This window comes from Myotis myotis, unplaced genomic scaffold, assembly GCF_014108235.1.
Source record: "Myotis myotis isolate mMyoMyo1 unplaced genomic scaffold, mMyoMyo1.p scaffold_m19_p_1, whole genome shotgun sequence".
NCBI classification, from domain to species: domain Eukaryota; kingdom Metazoa; phylum Chordata; class Mammalia; order Chiroptera; family Vespertilionidae; genus Myotis; species Myotis myotis.
The window spans coordinates 114,161,844-114,181,736 of record NW_023416313.1 but is presented as its reverse complement, the minus strand read 5'-3'; the positions used below and the strand labels follow the sequence as shown (position 1 = coordinate 114,181,736).

General features: G+C 46.2%; 1 protein-coding gene across 4 annotated transcripts in view; it reads left to right on the top strand.

Annotated features, from left to right (window-relative positions):
• Positions 1-4,129: 4,129 nt before the first annotated feature.
• CELF6 (CUGBP Elav-like family member 6) overlaps positions 4,130-19,893 on the top strand; it is a 31,757-nt gene continuing 15,993 nt past the window's right edge. For 3 of the 4 annotated variants that reach the window (XM_036348232.1, XM_036348224.1, XM_036348213.1), the window contains exons 1-3: positions 4,130-4,474; positions 8,115-8,197; positions 17,059-17,107. In XM_036348232.1, coding sequence (XP_036204125.1) covers positions 4,213-4,474; positions 8,115-8,197; positions 17,059-17,107 — 394 coding nt within the window. In that variant the 5' untranslated portion in view covers positions 4,130-4,212. The remainder of the gene's footprint in view (positions 4,475-8,114; positions 8,198-17,058; positions 17,108-19,893) is intronic. The other variant, XM_036348241.1, reaches the window with a different exon arrangement.

Below are 19,893 nucleotides of genomic sequence, written 5' to 3'. Positions count from 1 at the left end.
CATCCAACTCCTGGTTGGTCGAAATCCTGCCAGTATGGACAATTTTCATATTAGCCTTTTATTATATCTATAATAATAAAAGCGTATTATGCGAATCGACCGAACAGCAGAACAACCGTCCAGATGACCTTCCGGACAACCATGCTATGACATACACTGGCGCCAGGCCAGCCAAGGTGGGTGCGATGCAATTGGTTGGGGGGCCCGGCCATCGCCCCACAATCACACCCTCTGCAGGGTGATAGATGGGAGGGAGGTTCCCACAATCTATTGCCCCAAAGAGGGAGACCCAGGCTACCCGGCCAGCGGCCACAGAGGGAGGTCCAGGCCACCTGGCTGGCAGCACTGCAGTGAGTGGGTGGGGCCTCCCTCTGCAAGGCGATCAATCTGGGGCCCCACAATTGATTGCCCCACAGAGGGAAGCCCAGGCCAACCAAGCAATCACACCCCATGCCTGTCGCCTGCAGAGGGAGGTGACTGGTGGCAGGGGGGGCGGGGGACAGCACCGCACAGATGGCAAGCAGTGGTAGAGGTGGGGGTGGGGCCAGCTGCTGGAAGCCAGGGGAAGGAAAACCCCGATAGGCCTTGATCACCAGCCAGGCCTAGGGACCCTACCTAAGGGGTCCCAGATTGTGAGAGGGCGCAGGATGGGCTGAGGGACACCCCCCACCCATGTACAAATTTCATGCACCGGGCCTCTAGTAGGATTATAAGAAACAAGTAACCCATAGGAAGGCAGAAAAAATAAAACAGGAAAATGAACAGAGGGAAGAAAAAGAAAACAAAAAAGTGTCAGATTCAAGCCCTAACATGTTGATAATTATATTAAGTGTAAATGGCCTAAATACAATGATTAAAAGGCACAAATTGGTGCCCTGATCTTTTTAATCACCCATCACCCAGCCAGTGTGGCTCAGTGGTTGAGCATTGACCCATGAACCAAGAGGTCACTGGTTTGGTTTCCTGTCAGGGCACATGCCTGGGTTGTAGGCTCAATCCCCAGTAGGAGGCATTTAGGAGGTAGCTGATCAATGATGTTTCTCTCTCATCTGTGTTTCTACCTCTCTCAGTCCATTCCTTACTCTCTAAAAATCAATAAAACCATATTTTTAAAAATGACCCATTATATGCTGTCTACAAGAAACTCATTTCAAATATAACAGTATAAGTAAGTTGGAAATGAAAGGATAAAAAAAATATACTATGCAAACATTAACCAAAAGAAGTCAGGATTAGTTATCAGATAAAATAGATCTCAGAGCAAGAAATTGATCCCAAATTCAGAGTAATATTATAGTATAACTAGAAGCCCAGTGCACGAAATTCATGCACAAGGGGCGGGTACCTCAGCCTGGCCTACACCCTCTCACAATCCAGGATCCCTCTTGCAATTTGGGACTGCTGGCTCCTAACCACTCGCCTGCCTGCCTGCCTGCCTGCCTGGTCACCCCTAACCACTCTGCCTGCCTGCCTGATCGCCCCTAACTGCCTCTGCCTCGGCCCCCACCAGGGTGGCTTCATCTGGAAGGATGTTCGGAATGATGTTTGGAAGGTCGTTCAGCTGTCTGGCCTCATTAGTATCTTATGCTTTTATTATTATAGAAGATAAAAGAAGACATAGCAATCCTAAATGTGTATGCACTAACCAACAGTTGAAAAATATATAAAGCAAAAACTAATATAATTGAAAAGAGAAATAGATAAATTCACAATTATAAATTCACAATTATAGACTTCAAAATCCTTCTCTCAACAGTTAACAAAACAACTAGACATAAAGTCAGCAAGAATATAAACCTCAACAACACCATCAACCAACAGATCTAATTAGCATTTACTGGTAAGAACACTCCTCTCAACAACAGAATATACATTCTTTTCAAGTAACAACAAAACATTAACCAAGATAGATCATATTCCGAAGGTCGTAAAACCTCAACAAACTTAAAATAATTGAAATCATACAGAGTATGTTCTCTGACCATAATGGGCTCAAACTGGAAATCAATAACAGAAAGATAACAGGAAAATCTAAATGTTTGAAAACTACAAATACATTTATAAATAATCTCTGGGTCAAAGGAAATTTCAAAACATGATGAACTCAATGAAAGTTAATTAAGAACTAACTTTTATTACAAGTTTAAAATAACTTTTTTAAAAAATCACAATTTAGCCTGGCCGGTGTGAGTCAGTGGTTGAGCATCAACCTATGAACGGTTGATTCCTGGTCAGGGCACATATCCCCGTTGCAGGTTTGATCCCCAGTGTGGGGTGTGTGAAGCCGATCAATGATTCTCATTCATCATTGATGTTTTCATCTCTCTCTCTCTATCCCTTCCTTTCTGAAATCAATAAAAACATATTTTTGAAATCACAATTTATTTCCGAGTTTGAATTTTGCTGTGATAATATTTTGTTGATTCCAATCCTACTGCTGCTCTTGAGAAGTTTCTTAAAATAATCAGTGGACACAGGTTAGAAATTTTACTTGAAAAGAAAGGCAAGAAAACATTTTCTAAAATAAATTTATGTAATATATAAATTATTTATCTTTATCGTATTACTCCTCTGCCCAAACATCACTGGCCCATCAAGAGAATTCTCAGACATGAGCAAGAGTAATAATATTCCATCAGCTCGAATATTTTGCCAACTTTGTCATATAAGAAACAGCTTTATATATTTTTTCATTTTTATTATGAATGCGTATTTGTAAAAATGGGAGACAAACATTTTAACTTGACTTTTTAAAATCCTCACCTTAGGATATGTTTATTGATTTAAGAGGAGAGAGAGAGAGAGAGAGAGAGAGAGAGAGAGAGAGAGAGAGAGAAACATCTTGGTGTACTTTTTTTTTTAATCCTCACCCCGAGGATATTTTTCCATTGATTTTTTTCTTTTTTTAGAGAGAGTGGGAGGGGTGAGAGAGACATATCGATTGGTTGTCTCCTGCACGAACCCCCCCCCCCTCCCCGCCAGAGTCCAGGCGGGGAGGAGCCTGCAACCTAGGTATGTGCCCTTGACCAGAATGGAACCCCGGACCTTTCAATCAGCAGGCCGAGGCTCTATCCACTGAACCAAACCAGCTTGGGTATCTTGGTGTACTCTTCAACCAACTGAGCCACCCAGGCAGGGTGACAACTTTTAAACATGTAAACACAATTTATTTGTCTGTTTCCATTTCTTCTCTTGCCCTGGGTTCAGCAGATGTTAGGGGTGAGCCTGATCTAAATCTCCTTCACTCTCAGACGCTCAGCTTTCTTGTCGAGAAAAGGTAGATAGCACTCTTTAGTTCACAAATTTGGAATGAACCAGGTATCTGATCATATGGCTAATATAAGTTCCCTCACTCTCCTGAGGAGAAATCGGTGTTCAAAGAGTGTTTTTGCTTTATTCAACTTTTTTCTTTAAAATTAAAAAAAGGGGGGGGGGGTAGGGGAGAGATGCAGGGAAGACAAACGTGTTTGACGCTCGTGGGTAAGGAAATGGTTGTAGACACCAAAGAGAGGTGTGATGGGGTGGAGTAGGATGACTCCAAGGAATTGGCCTTGGCAGTGGGAATGCAGAAGAGTAATAACCATCTCAGGTAGTGTGCCCGTGTGTGCCAGCGTGTGAGGAAGGGGGTAACTACGACTCCCACAAACATCACCACGCATGACGAAGCTACTTCCCCCTCATGCGACCCAAAGCGCACACGCGCGATTCACGGCCACGCCCGCTCACACTCACAGGGAATCTGAAGGTCTGGTTGCCATGGCGAGCAGGAGCGCGTGAGTCCAGCAGCCCCTTCGCCCCCAGCAGAGCCTCGTCAACTCCTGCTCTGATTGGTCGCTGCTGCCTTATTATGCAAATTATTTGCGTAGACTCCAAGGACCGCTGCCTGACGTCACCAATCACGAGTGTGGAGCCCAGGGCTCGGCTCCGGGAAAGCTCGGGCGGGAGCCCAGAGAGCTCCGGACCCGGACCTCAAGCCAGACCCCGCATCCCGCCGGCTCATTGTGGGCCTGCCCCGCCCACGGCCCCGCCCCCTTTAGTCCGCCCCACCCTCTTTACGCCCCTCCACCAGGGACCCCGCCCCCTGGGCAGCGTCCCGGCCCTTGCAGCCCTGGCCCCGCCCTCTCCCTCCTGGCCCTCGCCTCCGGTCCTGGGAGGGGACGGCGGGACCGGCGGGACCGGCGGGACCGGAGGGAGGGAGGACTGGTCAGGGAGATGGCCGCGGCGCCCGGAGGGTCAGCGCCGCCCACCGGCCCCGTCCCGCGCTTGGGTTTCAGCACCGCGGACAGCGGCGTCGGCTTGAGCGGGCTAAACCCAGGTCCTTCCGTGCCCATGAAGGACCACGACGCCATCAAGCTCTTCGTGGGGCAGATCCCGCGGGGCTTGGATGAGCAGGACCTCAAGCCGCTGTTTGAGGAGTTCGGCCGCATCTACGAGCTGACGGTGCTGAAGGACCGGCTCACCGGCCTCCATAAAGGTGCGCGGGGTCAGCCCAGCCCAGCCCTCCCCAGCCCTCCCCAGCCCTACCCAACCCTGCCCTGTCCAGCCCTGCCCAGCCCCAATCCGATTAGAGTTCGGCCCAGCCCGAACTCCAGCCTCAACCACAGCCCCAACCGTAGCCCTACCTAGATCCAGTCCTACACTAGTCTAACACCAGCTTCACTTCAACCCACTATCCTCCCCAGTTCACAGAGCCCCGAACCCAGAATTTTCTCTAACATGCTCCCTCTGATCATCACTCTGGTTCCCTGACATGTTCTGCACTCTAACCTCCAACTTCCTACACCCCAACAGTCCCCGCCCTTCAGTTGGACCTCCCTCCACCCCTCTCATCAGACATCCCAAATCCTGGAATTTGGAAACTTATTCCACCTTCTTGGTCTCTAATACCCTCAATCTCCCAAATGCTGGACCAAATCATTCCTGAATATCCGCATCTGGTGCCACCCTACTCAGACCTAACCATCCACACACATATCTTGGACTTGCACCACTCATTCTGGCCTCCAAGCCCAGCCAACCTCCAGAGCCTTCTTTTGACCTTAGACTGCCAACCTGAAATGCCACAGGTCCAAACTCGACCCTTCTTCAGAACCCAGGCCTAGTTAACTCACAAAATCCAAACCCCCTCCTAGCTCCAAATTCCACCCTCATGTTTAATAGTAAATCTCTCCAACCCCTGCCAGAATCACAACATAGTGTTCTTCTGATTTGAGTCCAGAACCCTAACCTCAGTTTGGAACTCGTGCTCCCTCATCTCAGGTTTTCTCTCAACGGAACCCACACTACTTTCATGTTCTAATCTCCCCAATTCTATGCCTCATCTTTGTCCCTCCACAATCCTCCTATAGCGTTCTGCTTTCCCTCCCTTACAGTCTAGTCCTGGACCAGAGCCTGTGGACCAAAACCTTAGGGTGGGTCAGGTTGAAGAGGCAGAAAGGGTCTTTTCCCTGCCCTTGCTAGAGAGACAGAGATAACATAGTCTTGTGCAGCCACACCCCTTTCTTCTGTAGAGAGAGGGAGGAGGCTGTTTACATGCAGACAAGTCTGTCCAAGCTAGCTGGAGTAAGAGAGTCAGAGTCACATGTCATACATGGGTGGGGGAAGGAAATGATATGAGGAGAAACACCTTTATCTCTCCTTACCTTCACCATATTGTGGTTTCAGGATTTGGTGAGGAAGGCAGTTTTACCTACTATCCTCCATGATCTTTTTAGAAAAGAAGTTGTGGGCCCTGGGTAACAGCTAAATGTACTTTCCTAAGGGCTGAGAGCTGTAATCAGGCTGCCACCTCTTTTCCACTGGGACACCTTGGGGGGTTTCTAGGCACACTAATATAGGGACTTCAGTAAAATAAATGCCCATAGAAGCTCTAGGACCAGCTAGGTAGCAGTGTATCTTCTACCTTTTGGGCTGAGGTTATATTAAATGGGGCACAAAAGGACAAGACTATACCACCCAGACTCCTTCTAATTCAGTCCAGCTGCCTGGCTGTCCATATCCATAGCAATTTATTTTCTTATTTTCTAGACACTTATTTCAGTATGTAAGTTCAAGCTAATCTTTTAAGGCCATCTTTACAATAAGGGCAGTTATGGAATACCTTTAATTCTCACTCTTTTCACCATCAGAGTCTCTGACTATTTCCTTATCCTCTCTCTCCCTCCCTTCCATTTTTCCTCCCTCCTCCTTTCTCTATTTAGCTCTAATTCTTCCTGTTTTTCATTCATCTGTCTTTACATGCTTTCCTGTCTTTCCATCCCTCATTCTCCCATCCCCATCCCAGTAGTCCATATAGGCTCCCTTAGGCCACAACTGGGCCCCTGAACCTTTCAGACAGGGCCCCAGCCCTGCCCAGTTCCAATGTCAGCTGATATGGTGTGTTGACAGAAGATGGAGCAGAGATGTAAGCAGAATCAGGTGTTTGGTGATTTAGCTCCCAACCAACCTGCAACTCTCCAAGGCAGGGTTGCCTTGCAAGATGATCAGGGAGGGTCTCCAAGTAGCATCTTCCCCCACCCTCTCCCCAGCAGTAGTGACATCCAAAACCAGAGTGACTCATTTTCCTTTTGGTGGCTGGGTACAGAGGGAGGCAGCCACAGTGCTTTGAAAACAACCTTAGCCTAGGAGTTAAGAGACTCCAAATCCAATCCTGCCACTGACACACACTCTGGCTTCAGTTTCCCTATTGATACAGTAAGTGTTTGTCCCAGGAGTTCTCTAAGGTTCCTTTCATGCAACAAATGGCAGATATCCACCCACCTTAAGGGGCCACCCAAATAGAAGACATAGGAGAAAATGTTTCCATTTGCCTTTCTAGTCTGCTGAGATCTAAGTCGAAAATTGCACCAAGCTCCTTCCTACATCTACTTTCTCTTCCTTCAGTCTTCCTCCTTCCTACACTCAAAGACTCTCTTTAGAAACATATGTCACAACACTGCTTAAAACCCTTTAGTAGCTCTCCACTGCTCCTAGGGAAAAAAGTTCAAAATCCAGACAAGATTATAGATGACCTGATCCCTGAATACCTAACTGACCACTCTGCCCCCATTACCAATCTTCAACCATACTAGCCTTCCATCCATTTCCCCAACACACTGGATTCTTGACTGAGTTTTTATATGTGCTATTTCCTCTGTCTGAAATAATCACCACCCTTCTTGTCATCTGGTTAAACTCTATTTATTGTTGAGAACTCAATGTACTCTGAGATACTTCTCAATTCTTTGGACTCAGATGCATGATCCTCATGATCCTTTACATTATTCCCATGAGGGTGGAGAATGTGTCTGTCTTGTTGCCACTTTATCCCCAAGTCCATTGTAATGCCCCATCAAAATAAGTGAGTGAGTGCTCAATGCCTGTTGGAAAGGAAGAGATCCCTGACCCAATGCTTCCTAGCAGGCTAAGGTTCTGAGGCTGAACAAAGAGGGGTAGGACTGACCCTTTGGTTCAATTCAGACTCCTCCTCTGCCCTATTTCTACTGGCTGTTTTAAAGAAGTCAGATTTAGGCACAATAACCCTTTAAGAGGCCCTATCTTGAAGACTTGGGAGAACAAGATCAAGCTCCTTGGATAGGATGGGAGAGCACCGGAAGTTTTTACTTACAGGAAGCCCTTAAACCAGCCTCATCTTCCAAGCCTCAAATTAACCCATTCCTCGGCTTCAAACTAGGAGGAAGGAAGTTTTAAGAAGTTGTGGGGTTCTGGGCTTGGATCCCAACCCTCCTCCTCCTCTTCTGCCTCCTCTCATTGAAAATGAGTTGGGAGACAGTATGATTCCAAAAAGGAAAAGGAAGGCTGGGGTTAAAGCTGAAGGCAAAGTGGCCTAGTGAGGTTTAACCCCAGCACGATTATGGCTGGAGTGGTGAGGAGAGATGTGGGGTTGTATAAGCATGTGACTGGGTGTGAGTACACATGTTCCCTAGGCCAAGAGAAAATGAGAAAGAGTCAGAGGCACATGAAGCCCCTCCCTTCAGAGAAGGTAGGAGGCAGAGAAGAAGCAGTGTCTTTGGTTAAAGGAAAGTGACCTTGAGTTTGTCAATTTAATGGGATCTTTATAGGAAGAGTATTTGTGGGTTTCAGGAAACCCCCTGAGCCAGCCTCTTCCTCCCCAGGCTGTGCCTTCCTCACCTACTGCGCCCGGGACTCTGCTCTCAAGGCTCAGAGTGCACTGCACGAGCAGAAGACCCTGCCAGGGGTAAGTCCACCGGCACTTGGGGGGTGGGGATGGGAGTCACCTCAGACTTGGGACATGCCCTGCATGCATGCCAAAGCAGCATGTAGGAGCTGGATTGGAACCAGAAACTAGCAGCAGCAGCATCTTTGTAGAAGAGGGCTTCCGTGTGCCCTGAACAGCTACAGGTTCTTTTTTATATTCAGTCTTCTGGATCAAAGAAATGAGCTCAAGACCCTTGCCTCAAGTGTCCCACTCCATCTTTTAGGAGAGGCATCAGTGTTGTGAGCCATACAATTTGTTCACCTTGGCTGAAATCATGGCTTCTAGTGACATTTGTCACTGGTGTGAACATGGATGCAGATACATAAGCAGTGGTTCTCAACCTTCTGGCCCTTTAAATACAGTTCCTCATGTTGTGACCCAACCATAAAATTATTTTCGTTGTTACTTCGTAACTGTAATGTTGCTGCTGTTATGACTCATCATGTAAATATCTGATATGCAGGATGGTCTTAGGCGATCCCTGTGAAAGGGTCGTTCGACTGCCAGAGGGGTCACAACCCACAGGGTGAGAACCGCTGGTTTAGAGGCTCTGCTAGGATGATATTCCATGTTCTCCAGTATTAGGATTCTTGATGGCAGGTCCCTCTGGTCCTCTTCCTGTAATTTTTTTGGGATACCTTGACTCACCAAGATTGCCTTCCCTCTATACCTTAAACATTTGGCTAAAGTTAAGAGAGACATGATTCTACAAGGTAACTGGGCCATTATATATCAGTGGCACCTATCATGGCCTTGGCTAATGGCTAATCACTGGCCAAAAGGCAAAGTGGGATCTATTGACCATGTGGCAGGAAGAAAGTGGTGATTTTTAGGAACTAGCATAGGTTCACCAAGATCCAGTAGTCATAGTACCCATCCTCATTTTCTCTTGTCCAAGGAGTGATGTGTCTAGAACAAAAGCACTATTGAAATGCCCCTAGTCAGGTCAAACCTGGGACTATATCCAGTTCTAGGCTTCAGATTTAAGAGGGTCATTAGCCTACCATAAAGAGACCATGATAGGAAATAAAATATACTAATATATGGAATGATAGTTTGAAGAAATTGGAGATATTTATCTGAGAAGATAGGGTTTAGTCGGGGAGCTTTATTAGGGAGGAATCATAACATAATAATTAAGAGTACTATAGTTTTCTAGACTCAAAGACCTGGATTTGAATCCCAGCTCTGCCATTTACCAGTTTGATGTCTCTGAATACATTACATAGCTTCTTGAACTTCAATTTCCTCATGTATAAGGAGTGGGCTACACTAACACTTAGTTCACTAGGTTCTCATGAGGATTAACTGGAGTTTAGCAAGAGCCTGTCACAGAGTAGGATCTTGGTAAACATTAATATTAGGGGTGGGGATAACCATTTTCAGATTCTAAAGAGGGATTTGTTTTTTATATGGCTCCAGGGTCCAGGATTAGGATCAGTGGGTATAAAGAACAGACACAATAATTTCAGTTCAGTATAAAGAAGTCATCCCTTTGAATTGCATATGCCATGAAATGGGACAAGTTTTGCCTAGAGCTGATCAAGCTGTTAATGGGGTGTTAGATCCTAGAATCTTAGTGATTGAAGCAACTTGAGCCTCACTTTTGAAGATTCAGTGTCAAGTAACGCCAACCCTCACCAATCTTCTGTATGCAGGCTCTGGAGTTAGACAGACCTGGGTGTGAATCTGGGCCCCACCACTCACTAATTCTGTGACATGGAGCAAGTCTTTATCTCTCTAAGCCTAACCTTCCTCTCTGTAAAACTGAACTCATAGGGCTGTTGTAATAACTAAATAAACTAAGTTAACACAGTACTTGGTAGACAGTAAGCAGTCAATAGTTAGCTAGTGGTAGTAGTAGTAAAATGGCAGCATTAGTAGTAGGAGTAGTAGAAGTCATTCATCCAACCATAGGAATAAATGACTTCCTCTGCTCAAATTAGAATTATCACTGAGGCAAACTGTAACATTTCATGTAGGAAACAGCATGGTAAAGGTGCAGAGACAAAAGGAACAGGCTGGGTGTAAAATGAGGTTGGAAGCATGGAGGAGGGCCCATGGGAGCATGGGCCTGGCCACAGAGAAGATCCACAGAGGGCAGTGGTTGAAGAGGAAAGTTTGGATACCAGGCTGAGGAGTTTGGATTTTATCCTGAAAGCAATTGAAAGCCCCTGAAAAGAATTAAGATGGACTTTGGGAGAATAAAACCCCTCCTCAATGAGCCATAGGACTCCACAAAATAAGGGATACCTAGAGGACTCTATGAACTGAGGGCACCTGATATAAGACTACTGGGATAATTTCTGGGGGAGAAAAAAAGAAATAAAGAAGGCAATATTTATTGATTCCAGAACTTTACATGTTCAAAGTCATTAATCCTCTATGAATAAGGTTTTGTTATTGGCACTCCCATTTTACAGGTGAAGAAATTGGACGTAGAAAACAAGTGACTTGCCCAAGGTCATGCAGCTTCTAATGGGAAGATCTGGGCATTAAGGCCAGCTAGTCTGGCTCCAGAATTCATTCCGTTACCTGAGCCAATGTGGTGACAAACAGAAGTCTAAGATTCTGGAGGGGTTGGTGACTGAATACTTCTGCCCCCTCCGACTATTTCATCTGCAGTCTTCCAACATAGCCTGGCTTCCTCTGGTACTGCAGGAATTGACTTTATTCACCCTCCCTAGTTTAACAAAGTGAAAATTAATATTTAATTCTCCTAAATGAAAATCAATGGCTTTGTTGGCTAGCCCCAGCAATGTCTGTGCCATCAATCTTTTCTCTGGGCCTGCCAGGGGCAGTGGCAGCTTTAGTCATCTGGCCTCACCCACACCAGCATGGGGGGAGGTAGGTGTCCAGCTCTCTGCAAGCACTAGGTCTTGGGCATAGCTGCCATCTGCTGGAGAGCAGGAATAAGATCAATCTGGGCTCCTGGAGACAGGCAGGACTATCACTGTGACCAGGAAATGTTGGGTCAGCTCCAAAGAGAAACCCCTAGGGTAACTGCTGATCTGGGACCTCTCCTTGGTTCCCTTCCACCTGCTAACTTTTGTCACCTATCAAAACTTGGCTTCCTTCGGACTTCAGTCATCTGTTCCATCTTCTGCAGCTCCTTCTCCATGAAGCTAGAAACACTTCTTTCAGTCTCACTTTAGGCTCTAGAACAGGGGTGGGCAAACTTTTTGACTCAAGGGCCACAATGGGTTCTTAAACTGGACCGGAGGGCCGGAACAAAAGCATGGATGGAGTGTTTGTGTGAACTAATATAAATTCAAAGTAAACATCATTACATAAAAGGGTACGGTTTTGTTTGTTTGTTTGTTTGTTTTTTTGTTTTGTTTTTTTTTTAGTTTCATTAATTTCAAATGAGCCGGATCCGGCCCACGGGCCATAGTTTGCCCACGGCTGCTCTAGAATGTACCTGAGGAAGGTGAAGCCCAACCTCCGCCCCACCTTCAGAAGGTGCCCTCTTATTTGTCTCTCTCCCTGCTTATGACCTTCTTTCCCTTGGGCATCCAACCCTTCAAACACTGTGAAGGAGTCAGATATAACTGAGTAGATTTGCTTTTGCAGGTTGTGCACTGCACAAAACAGCTTGAGTGGAAAGGACAGATAGGGGCTAAAATCCAGCCATGTTCTACTGACCAAGCTATGTGCATTTGCACAGAAATGTGTCATCCAGAGAATGGGACACATTTTTTCTAAGTCACACAGAGGCATTTATGTGCTAGCAGCCACCCAGTGAGTGAGTCAAAGCCTTTGTCCTCAAAAAGCTTCAAGCCTAGAAGTAACTCATTGCATCTCAGTGGGGTTCACATCTAAGTGTGTAAAAGAAGCATCAGGAGTGAAGAGGGAGAAGCTTCACAGAGGAGATGCTATCAGAGCTGAATAGTGATCAGATCCTATATAATAAAAGGCTAATATGTAAATTGTCCCCTTGACAGGGAGTTCAACTAGGAGTTCGACCAGGGGGCGGTGCCAGCCTGCCAACCACCAGTGGCTCCTCTCTCTGGCCAGCCTGGCCTGATAGGCCAGATCAGGGTGGGCCAGCCAGACCCCAACCATGCACGAATTTGTGCCCTGGGCCTCTAGTATAATCATATTTGAGTATCTAGAAACCTAAAGACAAAGGCCACTTCTGGAATTCTGGGATCAGTGTGAGAACTGGTAGGGAAGGTGTCCAGCAAAGATGGTTAAGGCTCCATGTGAATAGAGAGTATTGTGTATCTTGTGCAGCAGGGCAGGCAGGACTCACACATTTTGACTGCCGGTCTTGGGATTGGGATCTCAGGCTTTACTGGGAGGTTTGCAATGGAGAACTGTTGGAAGATTTTAAGCATGGGAGAGTGAGGGACTGGTATTAAAAGATCACTCAGGCTACAGTGTGAAGGTTGGTTTGGAAAGGAAGCAACATTGGAGGCAGAATGACCCTTTAGAACACTGTTGCTTGAGTGCAAATGAATGATGACACTAACCTGGAGCTGGGGATAGGGCAGGAATGGGAGAAGAGGAGGAATTTGAGGATCTCTATATAGATTCTAGAACCAATGAGATTTGGTAGTAAATTGAATTAGAGAAGGGGGATAAAGTAGAACAACATGCTGAAAATAGTGATGTTTGCTTTTTCTCTGCGTTACCCTTCCCTGCACCCATGACACCTCTCTTAGAATCACCAATGGTCCCTTCTTCAGGAAAGTTCTGATAAACACTCTTTCCATGGTAGGGAAAGGGACTGAGGGCATGAGTGCTGAGTGGAGGGAGGATTTGGCATCAGAACAGAAGAGTCTGAAGAGAGCAGTGCTGAGTCTAAAGGCAGGAATTTTAGGCAAGTCAAGGAGAAGGGGTAAAGTGTTGCCTTCTCTCTGTTGATGGGGGCAAAAGGACCAGGGTATCATGGCTATCTGTACTGCCTCCAACCTTCCCCACTTCACTGCCTGGAGTAGGTTGTTCTCTTCTCTTTCTGATGTTCTCTCTCTTGATTTCCCATCCAAGGCTGGTTCTGAAGAAGACATGAGCCTGGACTCTACCTAAGAAACTATCAAGGGAATAGGTGCTCAGCCAAGCTCAAGAGCTCACTTGAGTTCCCATGAGAAGTTCTTGGCCAAGGAAGCAAAGCCTCCCTTTCTCCAAAGGGGAACCACAATTATCTCATCCCACTCCCAAGTCTGTCCCCTGGTTGTGGCAGGAATAAGGCAGGGCAGGGTTGCCCGGGCAGTTCATGTGGGCAACCTTTTTTCTCCTTCAGCCACACAGACTACACCTAAATTGTGGGTGTCCTCCCTAACCACTTCACAGTGGAAACCAAAGGCCCAGAGCTCAATTTTGTCCTCATCCTCTTGTGCTACTCTCCTGCAGACTTCCCCTGCACCTCCAAACTTCCAACTTCCCCAAAACCTAAGCTATAAACTGAAAGTCAGCCAACATTTTCTCCTTTCCCTCAATCCCCACATCTGCTAGAACTTTAGTCCAGTTAATTCTCCTGAAACATCTCTGGAATCTGTCCATTTCTTTCTGCCCTGCTCTAGGTTACCCTCCCCCCTTACCTGTATCACACTGGTTTTTCTACCTCTAATCTTCCCTTTCAAATCTTTTCTCTGCATGGTGACAGCTCATGGGATCTTTCATAAGATTATTCCCCTAGTTAAAATCCTTTCCTGGATCTTTATTGCCTTTTAAATACAACAAAGTCAAAATTCCTTGTCATGGTTTTCAAAACCTGTCCTGTTGTGGCCCCTGCCTACCTTTGTTTCATACCCTCCCACTAAAAAAAGAAAAGAAAAGAAGAAGAAGAAGAAGCCCATATTACATTTGATGCACCTACTAAGACGTAGCCATTGTCATTTTTACCACAACCCTGCAAAGTAGGGTCATGATTTTCCTTTTTACTAATGTGGCTCAGAGAACTTAGTTGACAATGGTTGAGCTAGGATTTAAATCTACGTCTATCTGACTCTAAAGTAATTCGTTCTCTGCGGACTACCTCCATGCCCACCAGAACCCTTGCTCCTTATTCAGGCTGGCAGCTCCCTCTCCATGCCCAAGGCATCTGGAGTGCTCAGCTTGCCGCCCTACCTCTCCCATTATCTCCACATGACCCAATGACTCCAGTCCTGCAAATGACCCCCCAGGTCAACTCTGCCTCCTCCATGAAGTTTTCCCTGAGTCAACCTCTCCACCTGGAGTCAGCTTCTCCCAGAGCACATTACCTTGCACTCCTCCTAAGGCTCCAGTCCCTCTGTGCCCCTTTTCTTGTGTTCATGTCTGAAAAACAGAGTCCAGCAGCTCAATGCAAAAATCAATGACTTCAGTGTCAGACAGAACTGGGGGCAAATTTTAGCTCAACTACTTACCCACCATGTGACCTTAGACATGTGATTATCCTCCCCACCTTCAGCTTTCTCGTCTATAGTATGGAGACAATGGTATTACCTTGCATAGTGGTTGAAAGAAATTTAGAGACAATGTATGTAAAATGCCCCAGGAAGGGCCTGGCGCACACTAGGCTCTCAGCAAATGGTGGCATTATGTTCCCTTCTGTGAGACTTTGAGGATAGGGTTCCTGTGGTCATCACTGTCTCCCCTAAAGGCCCCAGCCTGGGGATCTTCACAGAGTTCAGGAAATGCTAGTAGCATGCCCAAGTGGTGGAAAGCCTAGCTGCCCAGCTTGTCACTCCTGGTCCTTGTAGGACATGTACATACCACCTAATGCCACTCTCCATCAAAGAGTGGGGAAGTTGGAGAGGAGGGCAGGGGCATCCCCCAGAACACCGATGAGCTCTATGTCCCCAGAAATCTAGCCTGGGGAGGCAGCTGCTGTGGAAACCGCTGCTGTCACATGTGCTCATTTCTCTATGCTCCAGACAGAAATGCTCAATATTTATTTAAGCTTCTCTCCTCTTCCCTTTCCCCCTACCACGCTCCTCCCTGCCTTTCCTTCCTGACCCCTTGTCCCCTTATTTCCTTCTCATCTCCATCAGTATTTCTCTCTTTCCTTGCCCCTTTCTAAGTCTGTCTCTTACTCTTTCTCATGATTTCTGCCTTCCCATTTCCCTTCATCTCTTTTCATGTCTCCACTCTTCTATCTCTTGGTCTCTCCTCCACAATCACAAGTGGCCATGCCAAGGACGGGTCCTGTCCTCCTGGTCCCTGGTCCAGGCCAGTCCGGACCTGTCCAGCTCATCCTGATCTGCTTGGATTGATCTGTCACCCTCTCTAGACTGCAGCCTGAGTCCTGCTGGTGTCTTGGTCCCCACTCACAGTGGTACACTGCGGGTGCTCCACCACCAGTGATGGGCGTGTCAGAGCAGATAAAAACATGAGCTTTGGGTGAGAGGGTAATAGCACTGATTGAGGCTTGGCCTGTTTTCCTTTCCAAAAAAAAAAAAAAAAAAAGAGCCTTCCTCACTCTCCATCTTCAAATTTTATCAAAGGAAATTGCTCAGCTGCGACTGCCAGGGCATTACCATGGTTACCGGGTAGCACTTGTGGCTATGGTAACAGGAAGCTGCCTGTTGTCTCGGCAACAAGTACATTGGTAGAGGATGGAGTGGCTCTTGATTGGTGCAAAAATAGTGCATGTCCTGAGAGGAGGGAGCCAGATCATTACCTTCTCAGGCCAGAGAAGGCATCAGTACTCCTTCACCATGACTTGGAAGGCCACTGTTCTTTCCTCCTGGCAATCAGCTGTCTGTCCCAACAATAATTCCTCACACCCTATGCACCCAGCTCTTGGACATTTACAAAGACTTTTTGTGTCCCCATTATTTCATGTGATCCACAACACCCATGAGAGGAAAGTGAGGTGGGGATTCAGTCATGAATTCTCTCAGGGTGATTGGGGGATGGGAATGTGTGGAATGGAGTATATTTACATCACCTAAGAACTTGTACAAATCCCCCAGCTTAAGAGTCTGATTTGGTTCCCAAGTGATTTTTATCCACCCCTGATCAGGGAACCCCTGAATTAGAAGGTGAAATTGGTTGGGGGGGTGGGGGGTGGAGGAAGGAGTCAAGCTGTTTTTTGGGCATATAGCTTAGATGACTGGAAGAATCAGATTTGAGCAAAAAGATGAACTCTGGTTTTGATGTGTCAAGTGGAAGTTGCCAGTGAGACTTTCTAGTGGATGCCCAGCAAGCAGCTGGGCATGTGGGTCTGAAGCTCGGAAGAGAGGTGGTTGGATGAGATTATCCAGGAAGAATGAGAGGAACAGAATGAGCAGGGCCGAAGATGATGCCCTGAAGAACTCTAACATCCTCAGGGGAAGGGGGACCCAGGAGGGGACTGAGGCATAGAAACTATGGTGACACAAAAGCTTGGTAAAGGTTCTCCCCCATTTAACAACTTGAATCAGAAAGTATATTACTGGAAATCATACAACCATTAAATGGCAGAGTTGGGAATAGACAGCATTAAGTCTGTCTGGTTCCAGATTGTTTAAACTAAATGGTACAGAATTATATTCTATTTGAGGCCACAAATCGGCAATATCAGTTCTACCTCCCATCCAAAGCCTTTAAGGAAGTCCAGGAGCCAGAGGGATAGGCCTCACATGGTCCCTGCCCAGAGCCCAAGGCAAGAGAATCTCATTAGCCTCCACAATCTGTCCTGCACTTGCCACTGAGCTTCCTAACACCCAACCCTTCTGGTTTTAAGCACCTTGTAAATTCCCAGGTTTACGGGAGGAATCTTGGAGAAAATCTATAATCCCAGGTGAGACAGGTGGAGTGCAGAGTTCAAAGGTGCCAGAGCTTAGATCCTGAGGAGTCAGGGATGGAGAAGCCGGGAGGCCCAAGGGCCAGGCAGTCATGCTGACTGGGTATGTTGGTCCGATGTCTTTCAGATGAACCGTCCAATCCAAGTGAAGCCAGCTGCCAGTGAGGGCCGAGGAGGTAACTTCCCTGCCTGACAAACCTCAGGGTATCACCCATGTAGGGGATAATGGATCCACTCCTGGAGTCAGTTCTACCAATGGTTTATTACTAGAACGTCCTTGGGTAAGGGGACAAGTGGGATCCAGAGTTGCTCCATTCTAGAAACAGCTTAGCCATCCCAGCTCAGACTAAGAAGGGATGAGACCTGGCTGGTGTGGCTCAGTTGATTGGGCATCATCCTGTGCACCAAAAGGTTGCCAGTTCAATTTCTGGTCAGGGCACATGCCAGGGATTGTGGGGTCCATCCCTGATAGGGGGGTGTGCAAGAGGCAGCTGATTGATGTTTATCTCTTTCCTTTCCTCTCTCTCTAAAAATCAATTTTAAGATCTTAAAAATAAAGAAGAAGGGATGAGACCCCAGGGTCCCCAGACCCAAAAGAGGCTGTAAGAGCCTAAGCAGATGCTGGAGATAGAGGAAGGAGGCTCTTGTCACCTTTCCCCTTGAGAGGGTTCATTCTGTTTTTCCAGGTTCTTCTTTGTTTGAAGAATGAGGCTAGAGTTAGTCTCCTTTTCTAGATTCTTCTGATTGCAGAGAACCCAGTCCATTCTAGGTTGGGCCACTCATTCCTTCATTGTAATTGCCTGGTTATTCATGGTCAAAGATGAGACTGATATAATGGAATTTGTAAGCCATATTGAGGAATTTGACTCTATGCTGAAGACCATGGGATGACTTTGAAAGGCTTTTAACTGCACTGTTTCCTGGTGCAGAAAGACCAATGCTCCTTAAGAACTGGAGCGGTTGAAAACTGTACTTTTTGACAACCAGCTGTGTTCTGATCAGCTTCCATGCTGGAAAAGCAATGCGAACATTGGTGTCAGTTCTTGATGTCTTTCTCCTCTTTATTCGCCGGTAGCCCTCCCTGATGTCTGCTGACTATAATCCTTAGATAAGCCTCTGCCTGCCTTACCCAGGATCAGCCATGGCTTTGTTAGGAGAAAGAAGCTTTCCAAGGTCAAGGAGAGAATGGCATCCAACTGACAGACATGTACTGACCTCGACTCATTCTGCTTACCTTCTCAGACTTCATGCTCAGAACAAGGGGCTCTGGTAGCTCCATGGTTCTATTGTACAGTTAGTTCCTCTAAGAAATTCTTCTTTCATCCTTTTAGATTCTCTGACCTTTGGTCTCCAATTCTCAGTTTCTGGTCAAGATGTTATCACCCCTTCTTTGCCTGAAGAGATATTACCAAGCTTCCTTCCTCCTCTCCACACACATATCCTTCTTTCCCATCTCATTCTTTCCAGCCCAGTCTTTGAGAAGTTCCAGGCCACATACCAAACCTCTGGTTTACTTGTCCCAAAAATTTCCGCTTGAAATTCTGTTAGGCATCAAGACCATTGTTGGCCAGCTTCTATGCCCTACCTACAAACACTACAGTCCCACAGCTGAGAGCACCCAATGAGCTAAGAAGCAGATAGGCTGGGATGCAGTTCATTCAACCATCCAACCAATATCTTCTGAGGAAATACTCCACATTAGAAATACAGATGTGAGCAAGGCACACCTGGCACTTGGCCTCATGGAGCTCTGGAGCGATGTACAATTCAGTGTGATCAGTTCTTTTCAAGTCCTGGGGGAACTGTGAGGACACAAACAAAAGGCACATAACTTAGGGAGGTCAAGGTGGACTCCCAGAGGTAGAAATATTTAAGCTGAAATGTCAAGGATAAACAAGAAGCAGTCAATAGAAAAGGGAGAAAGGGGGTGGGCAGGCATTTCAGTCAAAGAGAATAGCATGTCTAGAGCTCAGAAGAACATGATGCAACTTGGAGTCTGGTTCAGGAACTAAGTTCACAGTGCTGGGGGCTCTCCTGTTGTTTGTAATCCAACACAACTTGTCAGGGTGAGGGCAGTTGCTCAAAGGAAGCCTCCATGCCAATAATAATGCTTCTTGTTCTGGCCCATATGTCCTGGTCATCTGGGCCCCAACCAGTGGCACCAGCCTGAGTTTTATCATTTTTCTCTTCTTTTTTGTACAGTTTTTCAAGTATCACATTATTGACAAATTCTCTGCATGTGGCATCCCACCTCAATACCTGTTTATATTCAGATCAGCTCAAGAGATCAAGAAAAGCAAATCTAGCTGGAAATAGGTCTGTCTGGCAGTAGAATTCATAATTTTAGTAGTTACATGTCACACATATTTCTTGACAAGTGACAGGTCTTAAGGAATATATACTCCAAATGCATCCATGGATAATCCTTCTTGCAGGTTTTGGTAACAAGATCTCTCAATTCCTCCCTCTTCTCACTCCTAGTTTCTAAACGTTCTCTGCCACATATTTAAGAGAGAGGAGGCATGTGTACTAAGTCTTGGGCCTTTACAATTTCTAAGTATTTTACTACCAACTGACCTGTGTTAGATAATCTTACTAATCAAAATGTGTTCATTTTCTTCAGTGTTATCACATATCTCTTCTAAAGTTCTAGAAACCCAACTTTTAAAATGGTATTGGATTTTGCTTTTGAAATGTAACATTTGACACCAATGTGGGTCATCTTGTCCCATTCAAGTCTTATCTCTGTGATCTCAAACATTCTATAAATCTTCATAGTTAATGGTCACAGCCTGTGTACCATTTATTTTTTATTATTCCTAAATTAAATCTCTAATAATGATTGCCTAACAGTAATTTTTATATCTGATAAGAATACTGGAATCAGTCTTAGTTGGTTTGGCTTAGTGGATAGAGTGCTGGCCTTTGGACTGAAGGGTCCCAGGTTCAATTCCAGTCAGGG